Consider the following 23,889-nt stretch of genomic DNA (forward strand, 5'->3'; position numbering starts at 1 on the left):
TCCTGTCTCACTGACCACACTAGCACGTCCACAGGCCGGACCTGGGCGTGCCCTGTTTCTGCGGAGTGCCCCCACAGCAGCCGGCACACAGCAGGAACTCCATGCACATTTTCTAAGCGAAGCCCTGAGCGACTGAGGGACTAAATGATGCTGTCACTCGGGACCAGATGAATCTCTTCTCTCCTCAGCACCTCAGTCTGTCCTTTCTAAGAATAAATGCCTATCAGCACTGGGGGCTGGTAAGTCAATCCATATTATGTGGCTGGATGTCTAGTCAACATTATTAGTCTACACTTCTTAGAAACACAGAAAAAGGCATCAGAAGCTGCACAAGCTAATCTCTAGGATTCGCGGCTCTTGCCTGGACCCTATGGAGCACTTTGTTTTTTTAACTATAAACTCTACTCAAGGTCTTTAATGTTTCCCAAGGGGCTCTAGAGGAGAGGTAGAAGGGCAGACAAGCAATCTTGGAGGTCGATGGAAAAGGGTTTATGAAGGGGGGAGGGGGGCAAGGGGGATGTTGAGGGGAACACGGGGGTGGGGGAGATGTATTCGGTGGGACACTTCAATCTATGTAAACACAATAAATCTAAATCAATTCAAAAAAATAATAAAGTGGGCATGTCACCATGAAAAAAAAAAGGGTTTATGGAGCACTTGTTGCTCCGTTTTCCCCTAAGTGTAATGCATAAATTTGTTCAGACATTTCAGCCCTGAGTAGTCAGAAGTTTTAGTCTGAATCCAGGTCCTGAAATCTATGCTTGAGTGCAGGCCACTGAGCACCAACAAAGAAAATGCCAGGACCAGATGGTTTCACTGGTTAATTCTACTTAATATTTAAAGAAAAAAAAACAACACGCAAATCCTCTTCAAACTCTTCCAAAAATTTGAAGAGGAGAAAGCACTCCCAAACTCATTTTATAACACCAGCATCAGACTGATACCAAAGCCAGATAAGGACACTACAAGAAAGAAACTACAAGCCAATTTCTCTGATAAACACAGATGCTAAAATTCTCAACCAAATATGAACCCAGCTCAGCAACACAGTAAAAAAATCACACATTGTAATCAAGCAGGATTTATCCCTGAGATGCAAGGATGGTTCAACATAAGCAGATCAATAAGTGTGATACATCACATTAATCCAACGGAAGATAAAAAACATATGATTTCAATAGATGCAGAAAGAACATTTGACAAACTCAACATCCTCTTTTCGTGACAGAGACAGACAGATAGGAACAGACAGGAAGGGAGAGATGAGAAGCATTGATTCTTCGTTGTGACATCTTAGTTGTTCACTGATTGCTTTCTCATATGTGCATTGACAGAGTGGGGGTAGGGCTACAGCAGATCAAGTGACCCCTTGCTCAAGCCAGCAACCTGGGGCTCAAGCCAGCAATCATGAGGTCATGTCTATGATCCCACGCTCAAACCAGCAACCCTGCGCTTAAGCTGGTGAGCCTGCGCTCAAGCCGGATGAGACCTTGCTCAAGCCGGCGACCTTGGGGTTTCAAATCTGGGTCCTCTGCGTCTCAGTCTGACACTCTATCCACTGCACCACTGCCTGGTCAGGCTCAACATCCTTTCACTGAAACTATCAACAAATTGCGTATGGAAGAAAAGTACCTCAACATAATAAAGGTAATATTTAACAAGTCCACTGTACTCAGCAGTGAAAGGTTGAAAGTTTTTCCTCTGAGATCATAAAGAAGACAAGGCTGCCCACCCTCACCACCTATTCAACATAGTATTGAAAGTCCTAGCCAGAGCAATCAAGTAAGAAAAGGGAATAAAAGGTATCCAACTTGAAAAGGAAGAAGTACAATTGTCTCTGTAAATGACATGATCGTGTATTTATATATATAACCCTAAAGACTGACAAAAAGTTGTCAGAACTAATAAAGAAATTTAGTGAAGTTGCAGAATACAAAAACAACCTATGAAAGTCAGTTGCATTTCTATACATTAACAGAGTATATGAAAGAGAAATAAAGAAAACAATCCCATTTACAAGGGCATCAAAAACAATAAAATACTTAGGAATAAATTTAACTAAGGAGGTAAAAGATCTGTATACCGAAAACTATAAGGCATTGATTAAAAACAAAACTAAACTAAAGACAAACAAATAAAAAATATCACATATTCATAGATTGAAAGAATTAGTATTAAAAAAATAATAAATTAATTAAAAAAAGAAAAAAAAGAGAAAAAATTACTATTGCTACAATGTCCATACTATACTACTCAAAGCCATCTCTAGATTCAATATGATACCTCTGAGGTTTCCAAAGGCACTTTTTACAGAAATAGAAAAAACAATCCTAAAAACTGAATGGAACCACAAAAGACTCAGAATAGTCAAAGCAATTCAGAGAAAGAAAAATGAAGCTGGAGGCATCACACTTCCTGGTTTCAAACTGTATTACAAAGTTATAGTAATTAAAACAGTATGGTATGGCATTAAAACAGGCACATAGACCAATGGGCAGAATTGAGAGTGGAGATGTAAACTGATACATATAGGGTCATCTAATATTTGACAAGGAAGCTAGGAATCTTCAATGGGAAAGGAAAGTCTCTTCAATAAATGGTGCAGGAAAAGCTGAATATTCACATGCAAACAAATAAAACTGGACCTTTACCCTATAATTAACCAGAAATTGATTAAAGACTTAAATGTGGCCTGGCTGGGTGGCTCAGTGGATAAAGCACCAACCTGGCACACCAGAGGTTATGGGTTCGATTCCAGTCAGGGCACATGTGAGAAGTAATCAATTAGTGCACAACTAAATGGAACAGCTGAGTGAAAAAATGAGTGAATGCTTCTCTCTCTCTCTCTCCGTTCCTCCCTTTCACTCAAATCAATGGAAAAATTTTTTTTTAAAGATTTAAATGTAAGACCTGAACATATAAAACTCCAGAATAAAAAAAAAAATAAGAAAAAAGCTCCAATGTTAAATTCATCTTGGGAGTGATTTTTTTTTGGCTATGACACCAAAAGTACAAACAACAAAAGCAAATATAAACAAGTGGGACTATATCGAAGCAAAAAGCTTCTGCATAGCAAAGAAACAACCAACAAAATGAAGAGGAAACTTTTCTTCACCACACACTGTATTTTTCGCTCTATAAGACGCACTTTCCCCCCCCCAAAAGTGGAGGGGGAAATGCCCGTGCATTTTATGGAGCGAATGTTAATTTTTTTTTTTTAGCTGCTGCGGGTTCCCGGACTAGAAGAGTATTTGAACATTAAAGTCTCTTCTCATTTGTTAATAACAGTGCTAATGGTTGTTAATACTGCTGTTGAGTTTACATTGTTAAAATATTATTGTGGTATATTTTATTAAATATTTTAACACACCATTTGGTTCAGAATATTTTTTTCTTATTTTCCTTCTTAAAACCCTAGGTGCGTTTTATGGAGCAAAAAATATGGTAATTATGTGAAATGACAGATGTGTTAACTAGCTCCACTGTGGTAATCGTTTTACAATATGTTCAGATTTCCAATCAGATTGTACACCTTGAACTTGCACAATGCTGAAACGTACACAATCTGTGTCAACGACATCTTGATAAAGCTGGGGAGACAGTCGGGGCAGCTGGGATGCAGGGTGTCAAGATGAAGTTAGATGGGGCGCTGCAGGCAGACTGTGAGTGTGGATTCATCCTTCACGAAGTCAACAGAGGGTTTCAGGCCTCTGGAGTGACATTCGGACAGACACAGTGACCACCATGTGGATGGAAACATGAAACACATGGCAGCTGGAAAGACCTCTTCCAAGCTGGGGGCTTGAGAGAGATGATCTGAAGGAGCTCTCAGGTCTTAGAGGAAGAGCCCCTGAACCTCAAGGCCATAATGACCTTTCTTTTTCTTTTTTTTTTTTCATTTAGTGAGAGGAGGGGAGGCAGAGACAGACTTCCGCATGTGCCCTAACCAGGATCCACCTGACAAGCCCACTAGGAGGCGATGCTCTGCCCATCTGGGACCCTTGCTCCATTGCAACTGGAGCCATTTTTTACCACCTGAGGCAGGGAGTCATCCTCAGTGCCCAGAGCCAACTCGCTCTAATTGAGCCTTGGCTGCAGGAAGGGAGAAGAGGGAGGGAGGCAGGGAGAGAGGGAGGGAGGGAGGGAGGAAGGGAGGGAGGGAGGGAGGGAAGAGGGGGAGGGGTGGAGAAACAGATGGGCACTTCTCCTGTGTGTCCTGACAGAAATTGAACCCAGGATTTCCACACCCCAGGCCGACACTCTACCACTCAGCCAACCATAATGACCTTTCTAATGCCCAAATCACTACCTTGCTTGAAACCTCCCACAGCCTCCAGCTGCTCCGAGAAAACACCCAAACCCCTCACTGCCAGCTGCCTCGTCCTTGGCTTCCTCTTCCTCTCCTCCTCAATCACTCATGGCTCAGCAGCCGGGCCTTCTTTTTGTTCCTCAAACACACTCAACCTGTTGCATTTCTGGGCCATTGCGCTACAATCTCTGACCTGAATGAACTCTCTTCTCCCGGGTCTTCCCACCACTCTCTCATCCTTCAGGCCTCGGCTCAAAGATCACCTCCTCACAGGTCTTTCCTGACTTCTCCAGAGGTGTAACCCCACAGCCCACCCACTTTACCCTCTTTTACTGCCCTCTTAGGCAAATGTGCTACTTTCAAATAATGGCCATTTACACACTGTCTGTCTCCCTCCACTAACCGCAAGCTCTCTGAGGGCAGGGGTCGTGTCTGTCTTATTCAGCTCAATATCCACAGCACCTAGAAATGTGCCACACTCAGGGTAGAGTCCCAAAGGGCATCTGTGAAGCATGAATGACAAAGGAGGGCCTTGTGCGGGGCACTGTGGTCCAGAAATGGGCCTAGCTGTTTCCCGTGTTAATTTTTAGTTCACCTGTATGTTATATCCCATAAATGAGAAACCTATAAACCAGGACCACAGAAGCCATACAGTGAAAAGAAGAGCTAAGGATCCCTTGGTGGTCTGGGTCACCAACCTTATCCAATGTAGTGTGGTGCTGAAGAGCCTGATCTAGAGCTGGGTGGGGGGCTCAAGCCTCAGCTCCACACTGCCTCACACCTCGCTGGGCCACAGTCCCTCAGTGTAAGGAAAGGCACAAATACTGTTGTGAGAATAATGGAGTTAACACACACGCTGGCAGCCTGGGCCTGGCAGAGAGAGGGCTGGCTATCACTGTCCTTATCACTGATGCACCCCGAGGGGCACCTGGCTGAGAGAAAAGAGGCCGTGGCTGGCATTCAGGTGCCCTAAGAGGGACTGAGCAGCCTGCCTCCTTCTGGGCATGAGAAAAAAGCTGCCTGCCTGCCAACCCCAGGAGACCCTGCATGGGGGGGGTAGTGCTGGCTTACCCACTAGCGGCTCCTTTCTCCTCTTCACTCTCGTACTCGGAGAGGACTAGCTCCTCCTCCCCAGGTGCTAGCCCCTCTAGCGGCTCGGCCTCTGATCCTGCTGCCAGTGTGTCCCTGCTGAGGCGGAGGAGACACTCAATCTCTTCTTCTTCCTGTCTCTGTACACGAGCATTGCAGGTGGGAAAAGAGAACGGTCTCAGTCCTGGTGTCCCCACCTCCTTGACCACCAGTCCTCAGTGTGGCTTTCCCAAGGACAGCACACACGCATGCCACCAACGTGGGCATAGCTCTTTCCCTGGTATTAATACCTCGCCTCAAGCTCCTCGACCACTGCATGATAAGAACTTTGTCAGCAGGAGTCAGGGAGAGGAGCCTAAAGTCCTGGCCATTCACCCAAGGGAGCTACACCTTGAGGCCCCAGGCAGCCACTCCAGGAGATGACACTCACCTCACGCTTGGCTGCATGCTTGAACTGTGTGTTGTGACGGAGCTGCTGCAGGCGTTCTTCTCGCTTCTTCCTCCTGATCTGCTCCTTCTAAAGGGCAAAGCAGCCATAAGGAGACTCCTGCAGGAAGCCCCAAACCAGGCCTTTCTTAAAGAGTCTGGGGGCCCTGGGCGGTTGGCTTAGTGGTAGAGCATCAGCCCAGTGCAGATATCCCGGGTTCAATTCCTAGTGAGGGCACACAGGAGAAGCAACCACCTGCTTCTCCACTTCTCCCCCTCTCCTCTCTCTTTTCCACTCTTCTCCTCCCACAGTTATGGCTCCATTGGTTTGAGCACATTGGCCCTGGGTGCTGAGGATGGCTCCATGGAGCCTCTGCCTCAGATGCTAAAAATAGTTCAGTGGCCAGCAGCCCCAGATGGGCAGAGCATTGGCCCCAGACAGGGGTTCCCGAGTGGATCCCCATCTGGGAGCATGCAGGAGTCTACCTCCCCTCCTCTAACTTGGAAAAGAAGAAAAAATAAATAAAAGAGTCTGGGGCTGCTCAGCCTAGTGCCTCTTCCCACAGGGCAGCTCTCTGCTGGCCAGCACTTTATCACCAGACCCCGAACCTCGCCAGGTCCAGCCTTGCTGCTCACTGCAGGAAGTCTGTATACTACCTCCCAAAGCCATACCCTCTCAATCAAACACATTCTTTGAGTCTGTAGCCACCAAACCATGTTGCGAATAGCAATAGTGAGGTAGGTTCCTTTTCCAGGTAAGTAATGAATGGGAACTGCCAACTAGGGAAGGCCTACTGACATCAGCTTAAAAGCACACCAAGCGGACCTGACCTGCGGTGGCACAGGGAATAAAGCATCAACCTGGAACACTGAGGTCACCAGTTCAAAACCCTGAGCTTGCCTGGTCAAGGCACATATGGGAGTTGATACTTTCTGTTCCTCCCCCCTTCTCTCTCTCTCTCTCTCTCTCTCTCTCTCACTCCCCTCTCTAAAATGAATAAATAAAATCTTAAAAAACAGTCTGACCAGGCGGTGGCACAGTAGATAAAATGTCGAACTGGGATGCAGAGGACCCAGGTTCGAGACCCCAAGGTCGCCAGCTTGAACGCGGGCTCATCTGGTTTGAGCAAAGCTCACCAGCGTGGACCCAAGGTCGCTGGCTCGAGCAAGGGGTTACTCGGTTTGCTTTAAGGCCCGCGGTCAGGGCACATATGAGAAAGCAATCAATGAACAACTAAGGTGTCGCAACAAAACAACTGATAATTGATGCTTCTCATCTCTCTCCATTCCTTGTCTATCCCTCTGACTCTCTCTCTGTCTCTGTAAAAAAAAAAACACACACAAAACTTAAAAAACAAACTAACAAAAAAAAACTGCAAGTGTGAAACACCAAGAAATTTTAAGAAAGCTTCCAGGAGAGCTAAGATGCATTGCAAAGGCAAAAGACACAGGCCATCTAAATCTTGGACCTGACCCAAAATCATCACTGCAGTCCTCTTTCTAGATCACACCCACTCCCTGTCCCCTCCCACCCCCAATCTCACCTTTAGTTGGTCCGCCAGATCCCTTTCTTTTCTCTTCTGCACAAACTCAGTAACCCAGTCAGGCTCTGCAGCAGGCCTCAGGGTGCCTGGGGTCTCTTGACATGAATATGAAATACATGGGGGCTGGTTCTTCTCATCATTTAAGGGGGCAGTTCCAGCTTCAAGGAGCCGTGCCTCCTCTTGACGTTTCTTCTGTTCAAAGTCACGGAGCCAAGAGAGGGCTCCACAAATAAGACTTAAGGATTTTCCCTACAGGAAAAAAAATGTTTGCAGGAATGAAAAACAAAAAACAAAGCTTCCCAGCCTGACTGGGGGTGGTACAGTGGATAGAGTGTCGACTTATTATGCTGAGGTCCCATGTTCAAAACACTGAGGTCGCCTGACCTGTGGTGGCGCAGTGGGATAAAGCATCGACCTGGAACACTGAGGTTGCCGGTTCGAAACCTTGGGCTTGCCCGGTCAAGGCACATATGGGAGTTGATGCTTCCTGCTCCTCCCTCCCCTTCTCTCTCTCTCTCTCCTCTCTCTCTAAAAATTAATAAATAAAATATAAAAAAAAAAATTTAAAAAACAAAACAAAACAAAACACTGAGGTCTCAGATTCGAGTGCAGGCTCACCAGCTCGAGCACAGGCTTGCCGGCTTAAGCGTGGGATCATCACCATGTCCCATGGTACCTGGCTTGAGCCCAAAGGTTGCTGGCATGAATCCAAGGTCATGGCTTGAGCAAGGGGTCACTGGGTCAGCTGGCGCACCCTCCCAACCCCATCAAGGGATGTATGAGAAGCTGTCAATGAACAACTAAAGTGATGCAATTACAAGTAGATGCTTCTCATCCCTCTCCCTTCCTGTCTTTCTCTCTCTGTCTCTCTCACTTAAAAAGAAAAAAAAAAGCTTCCCAAAAGACCTTTTCCATTTCACTAATGCTTCAAAGAAGATGTGACTTTAATATTAGAAGGTGCTCTAAGACCAGCCTGGGGAAGAAAAGGAAGGAAATTAGCAAGACAGGGCCAGGGAAAGTGGGACCAAGGAAGAAATAAAAGTGAAGCTCTTTGCTTAATTATATAGTTCACTGTTCCTACAAGAATTTAAAGTGGCTTATCAGGTTACATATAACTACTGCAAGTTAACATAATTAAAAGAAAATGAGAAATTAGATCAACAACCCCCAAAAGAATTAAGGTGAAAAAATGCAGCACATAAAATCCCATCCATATGCTGAGAAGGAGCCACCCTTGCTCCACCACTAGCCAGATGGACCACTTGACTCTAGCAGCCAGTGGGCAAATAGAACACAATCAGTCCCATGAGTTCCAGTGTTCAAAGCTTTGTTAAAGCAAACCAATTGCTCTAAAGAACACAATTCTTCATTTAAAGTCCAGAATTTTCCCTGTGGTTCCGGTTTACAGATTGAATCATGTCCCCCAAAATTCATGTCAGTCCCAAACCCCAGTGTCTCAGAATGCGGCCTTATTTGGATGCAGGGTCATTGGAGATATATTCAGTTAAGATCACTGGTGCCCTTAATAAAAAGGGGAAATGATGCCGGGTGGATCCCAGTCGGGTGCATGCGGGAGTCTGTCTGACTGCCTCCCTGTTTCCAACTTCAAAAAATACAAAAGGGGGTGTGTGTGGACTCAAGGGCATGTATAGAAGGAAGGCGATCTACAGGGAGAACACAGCAATCTACAAGCCAAGAAGAGGGGCCTGAACAGATCCTTCTCTAACTGCCCTCAGAAAGAGCCAACACTGCCCACACCAGAATCTGGCCTCCAGGACAGTGAGAGAATAAATTTCTGTTGTTTAAAGCTCTGCAACTTTGTAAGCTTCTTACAGCAGTATGAACAGACTGAGCAGTCCTTCTAGAGAGGCTGCCGCAGTGAGTTTCAGAGCTGCTTCTCAGGTGTCTCAAGGGCAGTTCATTTCAGGTGAGTCTCAGGAGGGGCCAATATCTTCGGATCCAAGCCATCAGCTGCCTGAGCCTGCTTAACCCAAGGGTGATCTTGGAGTATCCAGAGTGAGATTCTGAACACAGTCTGGGCCTGGAGGAACCGTAGGTGAAATATACATGTGTGTCCAGAGTTGGGGGAAACAGCAGAGCATAGGGGCTAAACCTCAGACTCCACAGCCAGATAGCCTGGACCAAATACTGGCTCCTCCTCCACTTATCAGCTCTGTGATTTCATGCTAACCTCTGTAGGCTAGTTTCTACAAATGCAAAATGGGAATAACAGTAGCACATTCCTCAGAGTTGCTTCAAACATTAAGTTAAATACTCATTAAGTATGAGTATTTAAAGGTTAAAGAATTAGAATACCTTGTATATAAATGAGCAATTGGAACCTCTTTTTTTTGGTAATAAGTAATAATAAAATAGTTGGCCCTGGCCGGTTGGCTCAGTGGTAGAGCGTCAGCCTGGCGTGCAGGAGTCCCGGGTTCAATTCCTGGCCAGGGCACACAGGAGAAGCGCCCATCTGCTTCTCCACCCCCTTTCCTTCCTCTCTGTCTCTCTCTTCCCCTCCCTCAGCCAAGGCTCCATTGGAGCAAAGTTGGCCAGGGCACTGAGAATGGCTCCATGGCCTCTGCCTCAGGTGCTATAATGGCTCTGGTTGCAACAGAGCAATGCCCCAGATGGGTAGAGCATCGCCCCCTGGTGGGCATGCCGAGTGGATCCCAGTAGGGCTTATGCGGGAGTCTATCTCCCCGTTTCCAACTTCAGAAAAATACAAAAATAAATAAATAAATAAATAAATAAATAAAATTATTAATTCAGAACGAGGATCTATTAGCTTTTATCAAATTCCCAGAAGGCCCTGTGACAGACTGACACTTCTAAAGAATGGATGGCTCACATATCTTCAGAAAAGCCCCATATGTCCCATTTCTGTCAATTTGTGATAAATCCTGAGTGGCAAACTTGCAGACAGCACCCCCCAGGAAAAGCTGGAGGCAACCATTCTGAGCTGCCCGTGAATAGGGAGCCATCTGCTTTAGCTGTCATAAAACTAGGGACAGGAGAGGTGGCCCCGTAACAAGTTTCTGAGGTGACAAAGTTACCTTCCAGAAACAATGCAAAGATAGTCTAATACCAAGAAAATAGATAAATAAAGCCTTGCAGGTCTATATTCTATAATAAAGCCTCAAATATTTTAGATTGGAAAATGTTAAAAGGACATATAACCAAATACTTCATTTAGAAAGCAATTTAATAAAGCACCCACAGTATACCTAGCCTTGTGCAAAGTTATTTCCTGGAAATTTTTCTACCATAACACAGTTTAAAAAAATGTAGGCAGAGACAAGTAAATTCATTCATTCTAAACACCTATATCACAGCAAGCACTAGGCTAGGTGCTGGGAACAGATCTCCCTGGGAAGTGCTCACAGGCACAAACATAAATATTTGATCCAAGGGCTTCACAGATCCCTGCCGGGACACAGACTCCAGCGTTCAGAACTCCCACACTGCACTGCTGTACAAAGTGCAGTGGGCAAAAGGCAGAAGTTAAGTCAGTGTGATGACAGATTCATGAAACGCTTAAAAAGGTGACTTAAAGGGAAACTGGGCATCATCAGGCAGCTAAAGGGGAAACTGAGTAACTGAGGCAGAGGACTAGCAGGTGAGGCACAGCCTGTCACAGCATGGCGCCCTCTGCAGGCAGTGGGGCACAAGGACAGGGGAAGAGCTCTGTTGGGGGCATGATGTTACCAAGAAGGTAACTGAAGTACACAGTAGGGAGAGGAGGCCACAGAGCCAAGAGCACCCGCATGAAGGGCTGAGCAGAGGAAGAGGACACCTGGAATGGGCAAGCGCCTGAGATGGAGAGACCTGAGGGGAGGAGGGGTGGCCTCAGGTTAAGGAAGGAGGAATGAGCACGAGCTCTCTACCTCCTCAGAAACACACTAAAATCACAACAAAGGAATAGAAGCAGCTCTCACCACAAAAACAAAGGGAATGGAATAGGGACAGTAACCAACCAGTTTTAGGAGCATAGAAGGCACAGTGAAGGGCACTGGGACTACGTGCTTACAGAAATCTGCCCCGTTCCCCCTCAGAAATGCCTCGGAACCAGCAGGACCAAGGCACAGCACTAAAAACAAAGGGGTTCACGGAAATTCTTTTAAAGAATAATTAGATTCCCAAGGTGCAGTCTGCTCTCCTCCTAGAGACAGGAAGTTATTCTCTGGAGAAGTGAAGCCCCGAGCACCTGGAGACAGCAGGTGGAGTGAGGCAGGGCAGAGGGCAGGGCAGAGGCTGGGCAGAGGGCTGGGCAGAGGGCTGGGCAGAGGCTGGGCAGAGGGCAGGGCAGAGGGCTGGGCAGAGGGCTGGGCAGAGGGCTGGGCAGAGGGCTGGGCAGAGGGCAGGGCAGAGGGCAGGGCAGAGGGCAGGGCAGAGGGCAGGGCAGAGGGCAGGGCTGAGAGCCCAGCAGTAAGTGAAAGGCCAGGTGCCCAGAGCCACTGGCCACACCCTCAAGAATCCTGGCTGTCAGGTGTGGACCCACTAGGCAATGGATCAGAGCAGAAACTTTGCTGGAAAAACTGGATGGCTCTAGGGAAAATTCTACAAACACTAATAAATGGAGTCCCTTGGCTTTTTCTCAAATACCAACGGCAGACGGCAAGGATCACCAGACATTTGAGGAAAGCCTCAAAACAGAACCCCGAACTGGGGAAGTAGAGGGAATGGGACAAAGCAATGCAAGGGGAAAAGAACTTCAAAATATAACTACAATTGATATCTTCAGAAAGATATTGTTTTCATGAAACAAGAACAGTATGCTACTTTTAAAAAATTATAGAGCCCTAGCCGGTTGGCTCAGTGGTAGAGCGTCGGCCTGGCGTGCAGCAGTCCCGGGTTCGATTCCCAGCCAAGGCACACAGGAGAAGCGCCCATCTGCTTCTCCACCCCTCCCCCTCTCCTTCCTCTCTGTCTCTCTCTTCCCCTCCCACAGCCAAGGCTCCATTGGAGCAAAGATGGCCCAGGCGCTGGGGATGGCTCCTTGACCCCTGCCCCAGATGCTAGAGTGGCTCTGGTTGCAACAGAGCGACGCCCCGGAGGGGCAGAGCATCGCCCCCTGGTGGGCAGAGCGTTGCCCCCTGGTGGGCGTGCCAGGTGGATCCCGGTCGGGCGCATGCGGGAGTCTGTCTGATTGTCTCTCCCCGTTTCCAGCTTCAGAAAAATACAAAAAATAATAATAATAATAATAATAATAATAAATTATAGAACAGCCTGACCAGGCAGTGGCGCAGTGGATAGAGCGTCGGACTGGGATGGAGAAGACCCAAGTTCGAGACCTTGAGGTCGCCAGCTTGAGCGAGGGCTCATCTGGTCTGAGCCCAAGGTCTCTGGTTCGAGCAAGGGGTTACTTAGTCTGCTGAAGGCCCGTGGTCAAGGCATGTATGAGAAAGCAATCAATGAACAATTAAGGTGTTGCAATGTGCAATGAAAAACTAATGATTGATGCTTCTCATCTCTCCGTTCCTGTCTGTTTGTCCCTGTCTATCCCTCTCTCTGACTCTCTGTCTCTGTAAAAAAAATAATAATAATAAATTTTTTTTTTTAATTATAGAATAGCCTGACCTATAGTGGCGCAGTGGATAAAGTGTTGACCAGGAACACTGAGGTCACTGGTTCAAAACCCTGGGCTTGCCAAATCAATCAAGACACATATAGGAAGCAACTACTATGAGTTGATACTTCCTGCTTCTCTTTCCTCTTCTCTGTCTGTCTCTCTCTCTTCTCTCCTCTCTCTAAAAATCAATAAAGTTTAAAAATAATAATAAAATAAATTTAAAAAATAAAAATTACAGAATAAGAGCAAGTTCTTGAATATCTACGAGACGATAGGTAAAATAAACTGAACCCACCCTAGCCGGTTAGCTTGGTTGGTTAGAGCGCCATTCTGATATAGCAAGGTTGGCGGGTTCAAAACGCACTCAGAGCACACATAAGAATCAAACGAGTGCATGAATAAGTGGAACAACAAATCGATGTTCGTCTTTCTTGTCCATCATCCTCTCTCTAAAATCAATAAATAAAAAATTAAAAACCAATACAAAAATAATAGAAAGATGGGGCAATAAAGTTAAAGAAATCTCAAGAAAGTAGGATTTTAGGCAAAAAATAAAAACAAACAAACCACCAGACCTGTGGTGGCACAGTGGAAAAAGCATTGACCTGAAATGCTCAGGTCGCTGGTTCGAAACCCTGGGCTTGCCTGGTCAAGGCACATATGGGAGTTGATGCTTCCTGCTCCTCTCCCCTTCTCTCTCTCTCTAAAATTGAATAATTAATTAATTAATCAGTTAATTAATTAAAAATAAAAGCAAACCATGGTGCCCGAAGAGATGGGAAATTAGAAAGAAACTGATAGATATGTGTATTCCAAACTGCCCTCTTGATGTTCCCCTTATCTGTCAGACCTCACCCTTACTGGACTATTGCCCCTGAGGCAGAGGAATTCCAAAAAGCTGACAAGCCGCCCCAAGGAGGGGCTCCGGACATACCAGGACTTTTGCCTCAGTATCCCCTCAGGCTCTATATAACTTGCCCCTAGTCTGTAACCCGGTGCACTTCTCCCGGAGGAGTGCCCCGGCAGGTCTTTCTCCTCTAATAAAGCCTGCACATCTGCTGATGGAGTGCCATCTCATTCTTACATCTGGTGCCGAAACCCAGGACGAGCTGCTGCTGCCCACTGCTTCCCTGGTTGTAAGTTTGGACGGCAAAGAGGGATCATCCAGGCAGTTAGTACCCTGTCCTGGGTTTCGGCTGGTCCGAAGGTAGTGAGTTATCTCAATTGATTGTTCACAGTCAGTTACAGATTGTCTCTCTCTTCAGTTGACTGCCTCTGCTAATCCTTGGATCTTTGATATCTGGGATCCCTGGGATAATAAGTGGGTAAAGCCATATTTGATATATCTCTATTTGTCAAACTTTGGTCTTCCAGACAGAAAACTCAAAATATATCGAAAATGGGTAAGGAAAAAAAAAAACCCTCCAAGGTTCTTGAAGAATTAACCAATTCTATTCTTACCTATGAAGATGAACTTAAAAGTCAAGCATCTAATTCCTACTCTCAACCTTTTTCATGGGTAGGACTCATCAAGCAGGGCATCCAAGTGCTCAACCTCACTTCTGTATACAACATTTCTCACTGCTTTCTCTGTGCCTTCCTTAATAAGCCTCCCATCACTGCAGTTCATTTACCATATCCACTCAACATCACCAAAAATCCAGACCCTTTCCCTCTTTCTGCACTTGATCTTAGCCAAAAGGCCGAGAAGCGATCCTCTTTCTGGAGTTTCTCTCTTCCAAGAAGACCCCACCTCAACCCTCTCAATTTGCTACACCAATCGGCCTACCCCGTTATGCAATAAGACTATCTCAATCAAAACTTCTCTAACCAGCCCTAATGGAACTCATTTCTGGTGCAATGGAACCATTCTAAAAACTTTATACACCTCTTCCCCCTCCCTTGTGTCCCAGTAATAGTTGCGCCACAACTAACCTATTATGGAGAGGAAGAATTTTCAAACCAGCTGAGAACAAGCAGGAATAAACAGGCTGCCTTCCTCTCGATCCTCCTTGGCCTTACCCTTGCCACCTCTATAACAGCTATAGGGATAGGTGGAGCTGGCTTAGGCCACAGTATATGGACTACTAACCAACTAAAGGAAGACCTAGAACAGGCCCTTGATAATTCAGCCACCTCTCTAGCCTCCCTCCAGAGACAACTGACCTCTCTAGCTCAAGTCGCCCTACAAAACCGGAGGCCTTTAGATCTACTAACAGCTGAGAAAGGCAGTACTTGTCTCTTTTTACAGAAACAGTGTTGCTATTATATCAACGAGTCTGGCCTGGTCAAGAATATCAACTCTCTCCGAAAACTTCAGGAACGAATCCGCAGTGGTCAGGTCCTACTCCAAACAATGATGGAAAAACCGCTTGTTCTCCATGCTAGCACCAATTATAGGACCAGTCCTAATTCTGTGCCTAATTTTAATATTTGCCCCCTTCTTTATCAAGTTTCTACAGGCCTGGATGAAAAAAATCTCTAGGATTACCTATAATCAAATGTTCCTACACTCCTATTCCCCAATACCCCAAGGAGAACTTCACGAGGGAAATATCAAATAGGTAGGGATGACAGCAGGAAGAAGCCGGCCCTCAGCCCGAGAAGTTCCCTCCTGAATGTTCTCCAAATCCTCTTCCTTTTTAACCACACATATTCAATCCTTCTAAAAAATTTACACCAACAGGTTTCCTGTCTTTTAAAATCTCCACATGTCCACTCGAGGGGAACCAGACCAGCACGTCTCATGAGGCTCATCCAGGAGACCATGTATCACCATGTCACTCTGTCCACTTGGCACTCGCAGCAAGCAATTCACAATTATTACCTTGCAAGATTTTTCTACTTCCTTACTCAGGTGTTCGAGGACATCGCCTGGTTCAGACCTCACGGCATGAAAATTGACAACCTTCTGAACTGGATGGGGGACTTGGCTTGGCAAGGTTCCCTTCTTGACTTCTCTCCAGAAGAAGCAATAATTTTCCAATTTTTTCTCCTCTTTCTCCTCATCACCCCTTACCATATATTATAAAATTAATAACTGTCTTTTTTTAATATGTAACCACAGAGTTGAGAAATGATAGATATGTGTATTCCAAACTGCCCTCTTGATGTTCCACTTATCTGTCAGACCTCACCCTTACTGGACTATTGCCCCTGAGGCAGAGGAATTCCAAAAAGCTGACAAGCCGCCCCAAGGAGAGGCTCCGGACATACCAGGATTTTTGCCTCAGTATCCCCTCGGGCTCTATATAACTTGCCCCTAGTCTATAACCCAGTGCACTTCTCCTGGAGGAGTGCCCCGGCAGGTCTTTCTCCTCTAATAAAGCCTGCACGTCTGGTAATGGAGTGCCATCTCATTCTTACAGAAACACAATTACAGGATTAACCAGAAGGTCCAAAACCCAGTGAATGGGGGTACCAGGAAGATTATTATCAAATATAAGAAAATGTCTCAGAAATGAGAGGTAGAAGTCCCCAGATGGAAAGTGCTCAGAGTAAATAAACATACACTCACAGGCCCATCAACATGCAATTTCAGAACACAAAGCATAAAGAGAAGATCCTGAAAACCCCAGAGGGTGAGGTGGGATCAGGTCACAAAGGACTGAGGTGGACACTGCCAATGGACTTCTCAACAGCAACAATGAAGCTGGCGCGGGGAGGGGAGAAGGGCACCGATGGTGATGGATGGAGACGACTAGGAGCGGTGAACACACAGGCAAGTACAGATGACATACTGTAACACTGTGCGCCTCAAAAGCTGCATAATTTTATTAACCAGTGTCACCCCAATAAAGTCAATAAAATGTTTTTAAATGTAAAGATAAGAAAGAAACTAGTGAATAGAGAAAGCACTAGTGAGGGAGAATTATTTTGAAGCTAGCCTTATATACCTAGCCAAACTATATATTAATACCAACCAAGTAGAATTCATACATCTTCAGACCAGCAAAGCTTTACACAATTAATTTCTATGCAGCCCAGCTCAGAAAGATTCTTTACCAAAACAAGGAAGTAAACCAAGGAGATATGGAATAAAAAAAAAAACAGAGAATCCAGCCTGACCTGTGGTGGCGCAGTGGATAAAACGTTGACCTGGAAATGCTGAGGTCACCAGTTCGAAACCTTGGGCTTGCCTGGTCAAGGCACATATGGGAGTTGATGCTTCCAGCTTCTCCCCCCTTCTCTCTCTCTGTCTCTCTCTTTCCCTCTCTCTCTCCTCTCTAAAAAAATGAAAACAAAACAAAAAAAACCCCAGAGAATCCAACACAGAAGCAATAGGGAAAAAATATACATGAATGAATCTCAGAAATACTACGCTGGCTTAGTAAAAGAAACTAGACACAAAAAATTACATACTATATCATTCCACTTGTATGGGATTCCATTTTAATGACATAGTGGAAAGATCAAACTAATCTACAGAAACAGAAAGTGAATCCGTGACTGCCTGGGGCTGGGGTGAGATGCCAACGAAGGAACAGCAGCAGGGAGCAACTTCCAAGAGGTACAGTGAACCTTCCAGGGTGAAGGCAATATTTTACATCTTGGTCATGTAGGGACAATGATGACTGGGTGTTTACATCTGTCAAAACTCACTGAAATTACAGATGTAAAAGGGGTACATTTAATTAAATGTCAATTATCCTCAAATAAGTTGATTTTTTTTTAAAGGAGCAAAGGAAAATCCTAGGGCAATAGCTGTGTACTAGCTCTAATGAGCTACTAATTCCGATAAGAACAAACGTATAGAGGAGGACTTCAAGGAAGTCATCAGGTAAAACGGAACTGATTATTGCTATGGACTGAACTGTGTCTCCCCCATTCCACAAATACATATGTTGAAGCCCTAACCCCCTAAGACAGGGGGTGGGAACCTATGGCTCGCGAGCCAGATGTCGCTCTTTTGATGGCTGCATCTGGCTCGCAGACAAATCTTTTTTTTTTTTTTTTTTTTTTTACAGAGACAGAGAGTGAGTCAGTGAGAGGGATAGACAGGGACAGACAGACAGGAATGGAGAGAGATGAGAAGCATCAATCATTAGTTTTTCATTGCGCGTTACAACACCTTAGTTGTTTATTGATTGCTTTCTCATATGTGCCTTGACTGTGGGCCTTCAGCAGACCGAGTAACCCCTTGCTGGAGCCAGCGACCTTGGGTTCAAGTTGGTGGGCTTTTGCTCAAACCAGATGAGCAAAAGCTGGTGACCTCGGGGTCTCGAACCTGGGTCCTCTGCATTCCAGTCCGACGCTCTATCCACTGCGCCACCACCTGGTCAGGCGCTCGCAGACAAATCTTTAATAAAAAAGTAGTAACGTTAAAAATATAAAACATTCTCATGTTTTAGAATCCATTCACTTCCTACCATTCATGTTCATGGTTGCGGTTGGCTGGAACCAATCACAGCTGTCCTCCAGAACAACACCAAAGTTATTATTTTTTTTGTGTGTATTTTTCTGAAGCTGGAAACGGGGAGAGACAGTCAGACCGACTCCCACATGTGCCCGACCAGGATCCACCCGGCACGCCCATCAGGGGTGAAGCTCTGCCCACCAGGGGGCGATGCTCTGCCCCTCCGGGGCGTTGCTCTGCCGCGACCACAGCCACTGTAGCGCCTGGGGCAGAGGCCAAGGAGCCATCCCCAGCGCCCGGGCCATCTTTGCTCCAATGGAGCCTTGGCTGCGGGAGGGGAAGAGAGAGACAAAGAGGAAGGGGGGGGTGGAGAAGCAAATGGACGCTTCTCCTATGTGCCCTGGCTGGGAATCGAACCCGGGTCCCCCGCACGCCAGGCCGACGCTCTACCGCTGAGCCAACTGGCCAGGGCCCAGAACAACACCAAAGTTTTATTGGATAATGCATAACGTACATGCGTCATTGTATGGCTCTCATGGAATTACATTCTAAAGCATGTGGCGTTCATGGCTCTCTCAGCCAAAAAAGTTCCCGACCCCTGCCCTAAAACCATAATGGAGAAACAGCCACTAAGGTCATAGAGTTAAATGAGGTCATAAAGGTAGAACCCTGATCTGATAGACATGGTGGTGTCCATATAAATAGGAAGTGACACCAAAGATATCTTTCTCTCTCTCTCTCTCTCTCTGCCATGTGAGGACTCAGCAAGAAGGTGGCAGTCTCAAAGCCAGGAGGGGAGTCCTCACCAGGAACCAAAGCCTGCTGCAACTGTACTCTCAAACGCTCCCGTCTCCAGGACTGTGAGAAAGTAAATTTCTGTCATTTAAGCCACACAGACCATGGTATTTTGTTGTGGCAGCTCTAGCAAACTAAGATCATAATTTTATGTGCTGAATACTGGTCTTCTCTGCTTTCCAAAAGATCATCACATTAGGCAAACTTTGGTCTTTTGTAAAAGCAAAGTGGCTTAACACAAACTTGCATAAAGCAAACTTTGGAAAGTGTAAGACACCCTTTACTTTATGCCATTTTGGTTTACAAAAGGTTTCAAAGGAATCCTCTACAGTGGTCCCTCAGTATCCACGGGCAACCAGGACCAAGAACTCCAAAAATGCAAAAAATGCAGATGCTCACATCCCCATATAAAATGACTCAGTATTTCCATATAACCTATGTACTACCTCCTGTATACCTTAAATCATGTCTAGATTACTTACATTTACTATAATGCAGGGGTTGGGAACCTTTTTGGCTGAGAGAGCCATGAACGCCATATATTTTATTTATTCATTTTAGAGGAAAGAGAGAGAGAGAGAGAGAGAGAAGGGGGGAGGAGCAGGAAGCTTCAACTCCCATATGTGCCTTGACTGGGCAAGCCCAGGGTTTTGAACCAGCAACCTCAGCATTCCAGGTCGACACTTTATCCACTGCGCCACCACAGGTCAGGCGAACGCCATATATTTTAAAATGTAATTCTGTGAGAGCCATACAATGACCTGTGTACCTTACGCATTATCCAATAAAACTTTGTTGTTGTCCCAGAGGACAGCTGTGATTGGCTCCAGCCACCCACAACCATGAACATGAGCGGTAGGAAATGAATGGATTCTAATACATGAGAATGTTTTATATTTTTAACGTTATTATTTTTTTATTAAAGATTTGTCTGCAAGCCAGATGCAGCCATCAAAAGAGCCACATCTGGCTGGCAAGCCATAGGTTCCCGACCCCTGCTATAATGTAAATGTTATATAAATAATTGCTATACTCACAAAGAAAACCAGATAGAAGGTGACGGAAGACAATTTGACTTTGGGTGAGGGGTATACAGCATAATCAAATGTCAAAATAATCTGGAGATGTTTTCTCTCAACATATGTACCCTGATTTATCAATGTCACTGCATTAAATTTAATAATAATTTTAATTGGCCCTGGCCGGTTGGCTCAGCGGTAGAGCATCGGCCTGGACTACGGGGGACCCAGGTTCGATTCCCGGCCAGGGCACATAGGAGAAGCGCTCATTTGCTTCTCCACCCCCCCCTCCTTCCTCTCTGTCTCTCTCTTCCCCTCCCGCAGCCAAGGCTCCATTGGAGCAAAGATGGCCCGGGCGCTGAGGATGGCTCCTTGGCCTCTGCCCCAGGCGCTAGAGTGGCTCTAGTCGCAGCAGAGCGAAGCCCCGGAGGGGCAGAGCGTAGCCCTTGGTGGGCGAGCTGGGTGGATCCCCGTTGGGCGCATGCGGGAGTCTGTTTGACTGTCTCTCCCCGTTTCCAGCTTCAAAAAAATACAAAAATAATAATAATAATAATTTTAATTGACAAAAAATTAATTAATTAAAAATAACTGCTATACTATATTGTTTATTGAATAATGACAAGAAAAAAAGTCTGTACATGTTCAGCAACTGTCATAGGCCAAAGTTCATAGGACATGTCAGCAACAAGGCAACTTTTATTTCCAGTGCTGTGTGTGTGTGTGTGTGACAGAGACAGAGAGAAGGATAGATAGAGACAGATACACAGGAAGGGAGAGAGATGAAGCATCAGTCCTTCACTGCAGTACCTTAGTTGTTCATTGATTGCTTTCTCACAGGTGCCTTGACCAAGGGGATACAGTACAGTCAGTGACCTTGGGCTCAACCCGGCAACCATGGGGTCATGTCTATGATCTCATGCTCAAGCCAGTGACCCCATGCCCAAGCTGGTGAGCCTGCACTCAAGCCGGATGAGCCTGCACTCAAGCCAGTGACCTTGAGGTTTTAAACCTGGGACCTCAGTGTCCCAGGTCATCGCTCTATTCACTGCACCACCTCTTGTCAGGCTATACCTAGTGCTTCTGATCCAAGGTTGGTAGCGACCGTGGGTGCAGAAGCCACGGATAACAGCCAACTGTATTTGGGATTGCGCAGGAACCGGTATCATACTGAGAGACCACCAGATGATGTGTGAGGAATGGCCTTAGTATATTGAAAACGAAACAAATGTTTAAAACACAATTATTAAATCTAGAAAAATAAAATTACTCAAGGAAAAACCAATCACAGTATAGGACTTACAGATTTATTCTCTCCCATTCACTATACATATATGAAAAAGCAAAATGACACAATACCATGTCCCAGTCTGTACTTTTCCTGTCCCAGGTGATCCTATCATCTCAAGAGAGTGACATGCTTCCATCAGCAAGTGGGAGAAAAGGAATGACTCACTTTCTTTTATTCATTCATTCATTTATTCAACACATACTTATTAGAAGACTCCTGTGGGCCAAATGGGCCAAGCTCTACTAGATAGGGACACAGAGGTGAGGACCACAAGGTCCTTCTCCTCGAGGAAGTCACAGGCTAGTTAAGGGACCTTCACATCAACACATACATTGCACTATCACATACTACTTGAGATATAAGATAATAAAGTGCAACTTTATTATGTAACTGATCTCCATAGCCCTAGCAATCCTCAATGGCCAATATCTAATAATCCCTCATTCCAAGCCAGGAAGAAAAAACTTAGGGACCCTTGATTGGACCTCGCCATCACTCAGTAACGTAGTTCCTGGAGACTAAACCAATATGCTTCATCCGTGAATGAGCCAAAGTCATTTCTATATTGCTCAACAGCAAAGCAGTTGCATGCCCAGTAAATCTGGAAAGTTTTAGTGCTTTGTTTGAACTGCCATTCAAATTCTCATTTGCGCCTGACCTGTGGTGGCCCAGTGGATAAAGCGTCGACCTGGAAATGCTGAGGTCGCCGGTTTGAAACCCTGGGCTTGCCTGGTCAAGGCACATATGGGAGTTGATGCTTCCAGCTCCTGTCTCTCCTCTCCCTCTCTCCTCTCTCTCTCTCTCCCTCTCCTCTCTAAAAGATTGAATAAATAAAAAATAAATAAAAATTTAAATAAAAAAAAAATTCTCATTTGCCTTTAGCCTAAATATCCTTAGACCCTGGTGTTATGTTTTAACAATTTAATAAAGAGAAGTGAGCATTACTCAGAAAGATAAACTGACAGAACTACTTTGCCACCTTCAAACCATGAAAATCTCTACATGGGTACAAAGGCATGCTAGGATGCCTCTGACCAGCTGTAACTGGGGTCTCCCAAGAGCCTTCTTGGGCCCAACTATTCATACTTACAGTGCCAGTTGGACTCTCAAATATCCCAATCTTGCCAGCCTCCAACACCTGGTATAGATTTGCCATGAAGTCTTTCTGGATGGAATAGGGTGTGAAGGGAAAAGGGAAATGGATGCCACCAATCTCCTGGGTTTTATTCGCCATGGTCCTAGGGGGAAAAAATCTGGCAGTTAGCTGACAAGCCAGGAAGAACTGGCTTGAAATCTAGTACAGTTCCTAAGAGCAATCTCAACACTACTATGGAATTTCACCTTAGGATGTACATTTTTTTGCTGGCAAAGACCATATCCTCTCCATCACGTGCAGATCCCTATGAAGTCACACCAAATGGTGCAATCCATCTAGCAACATTTATCACAAATGGCTCCAGCAGAATGCAGCCTAGGAAAGCCTCTATAGAGAAACTGCCTGCCATTTCATCAAGGATGCTTTTTTTTTTTTTTTTTTTTATAGATATGGAGAGAGAGACAGGGACAGATAGGGACAGACAGAAAGGGAGAGAGATGAGAGGTATCAATTATTCATTGCGGCACCTTAGTTGTTCACTGCTTTCCTATATGTGTCTTGACTGGAGGGGTACAGAAAAGCAAGTGACCCCTTGCTCAATCCACCATGGGGTCATGTCTATGATCCCCATGCTCAAGCCAGCAACCCCGCGCTCAAACTGGTGAGCCTGCACTCAAGTCGGCAACCTTGTGGTTTCAAACCCGGATCCTCAGCATCTCAGGCTGACACTCTATCCATGTGCCACCATTTTGGCAGGCTCATCTGGGAGGCTTTTGCTGCTTGGGTGCCCTTCCAACTTCTCTAGGAAAGGCTTGGAGATTTCCTCACAAAGACCTGTGCCCTAGAATCACAGATGTTGCCTGTAATCACTTCTGCAGCATTGTCTCACGTCTCCAACAAGGCAGCTTCACTGACCCTGTTGGGAAGACCTCTAAGTAAAGTGTCATGACACACAGGCAGAGAATTATAATTACAGCTTTTCCTACATGGCACAAGTTAACCCACTGTTGGGAAAACAGCTGTGTTAGGCTTGCTTGCTGATTTAGCAGCTGCAAGCCCTTTGCCCGACTGGTGTGTGAGCACATGGCAGCACCACGTGTGTGTGGCCTATGTAAGGCTATGGTGCCAGCACTCGGGGGGATTGCGGATGCTGGATTGCCTGCCCACCACTGTGAGGGGTCGTCTTGCTGTTTATTTGCCTGAGAAGCGGCTTCCTCCTGCCTGTTTGCTCCTCTGCCCTTGTGAGACTTAATTAAACGGGAATGGCCCAGAGCTTTCTGGCTCCGCAGTTCCTCTGCCATCTGCCCGAATCCAATGTGGATCTGTCTGGCTTCAGTCACGGGCATTACACCCATGTATCAGATATCTTTATTTATAGATACCTCTAGTTTGCTT

At 45.7% G+C, this 23,889-nt stretch overlaps 1 protein-coding gene across 4 annotated transcripts in view; it reads right to left on the minus strand.

Moving 5' to 3' along the window:
• DDX11 (DEAD/H-box helicase 11) overlaps positions 1-23,889 on the minus strand; it is a 51,651-nt gene that overhangs the window by 22,055 nt on the left and 5,707 nt on the right. For all 4 annotated transcript variants that reach the window (XM_066257677.1, XM_066257680.1, XM_066257678.1 and 1 more), the window contains 4 exons: positions 22,489-22,636; positions 7,369-7,617; positions 5,829-5,915; positions 5,381-5,538 (listed from right to left, as the gene is read on the minus strand). In XM_066257677.1, coding sequence (XP_066113774.1) covers positions 5,381-5,538; positions 5,829-5,915; positions 7,369-7,617; positions 22,489-22,632 — 638 coding nt within the window. In that variant the 5' untranslated portion in view covers positions 22,633-22,636. The remainder of the gene's footprint in view (positions 1-5,380; positions 5,539-5,828; positions 5,916-7,368; positions 7,618-22,488; positions 22,637-23,889) is intronic.

Source organism: Saccopteryx bilineata, chromosome 2, assembly GCF_036850765.1.
Source record: "Saccopteryx bilineata isolate mSacBil1 chromosome 2, mSacBil1_pri_phased_curated, whole genome shotgun sequence".
NCBI classification, from domain to species: domain Eukaryota; kingdom Metazoa; phylum Chordata; class Mammalia; order Chiroptera; family Emballonuridae; genus Saccopteryx; species Saccopteryx bilineata.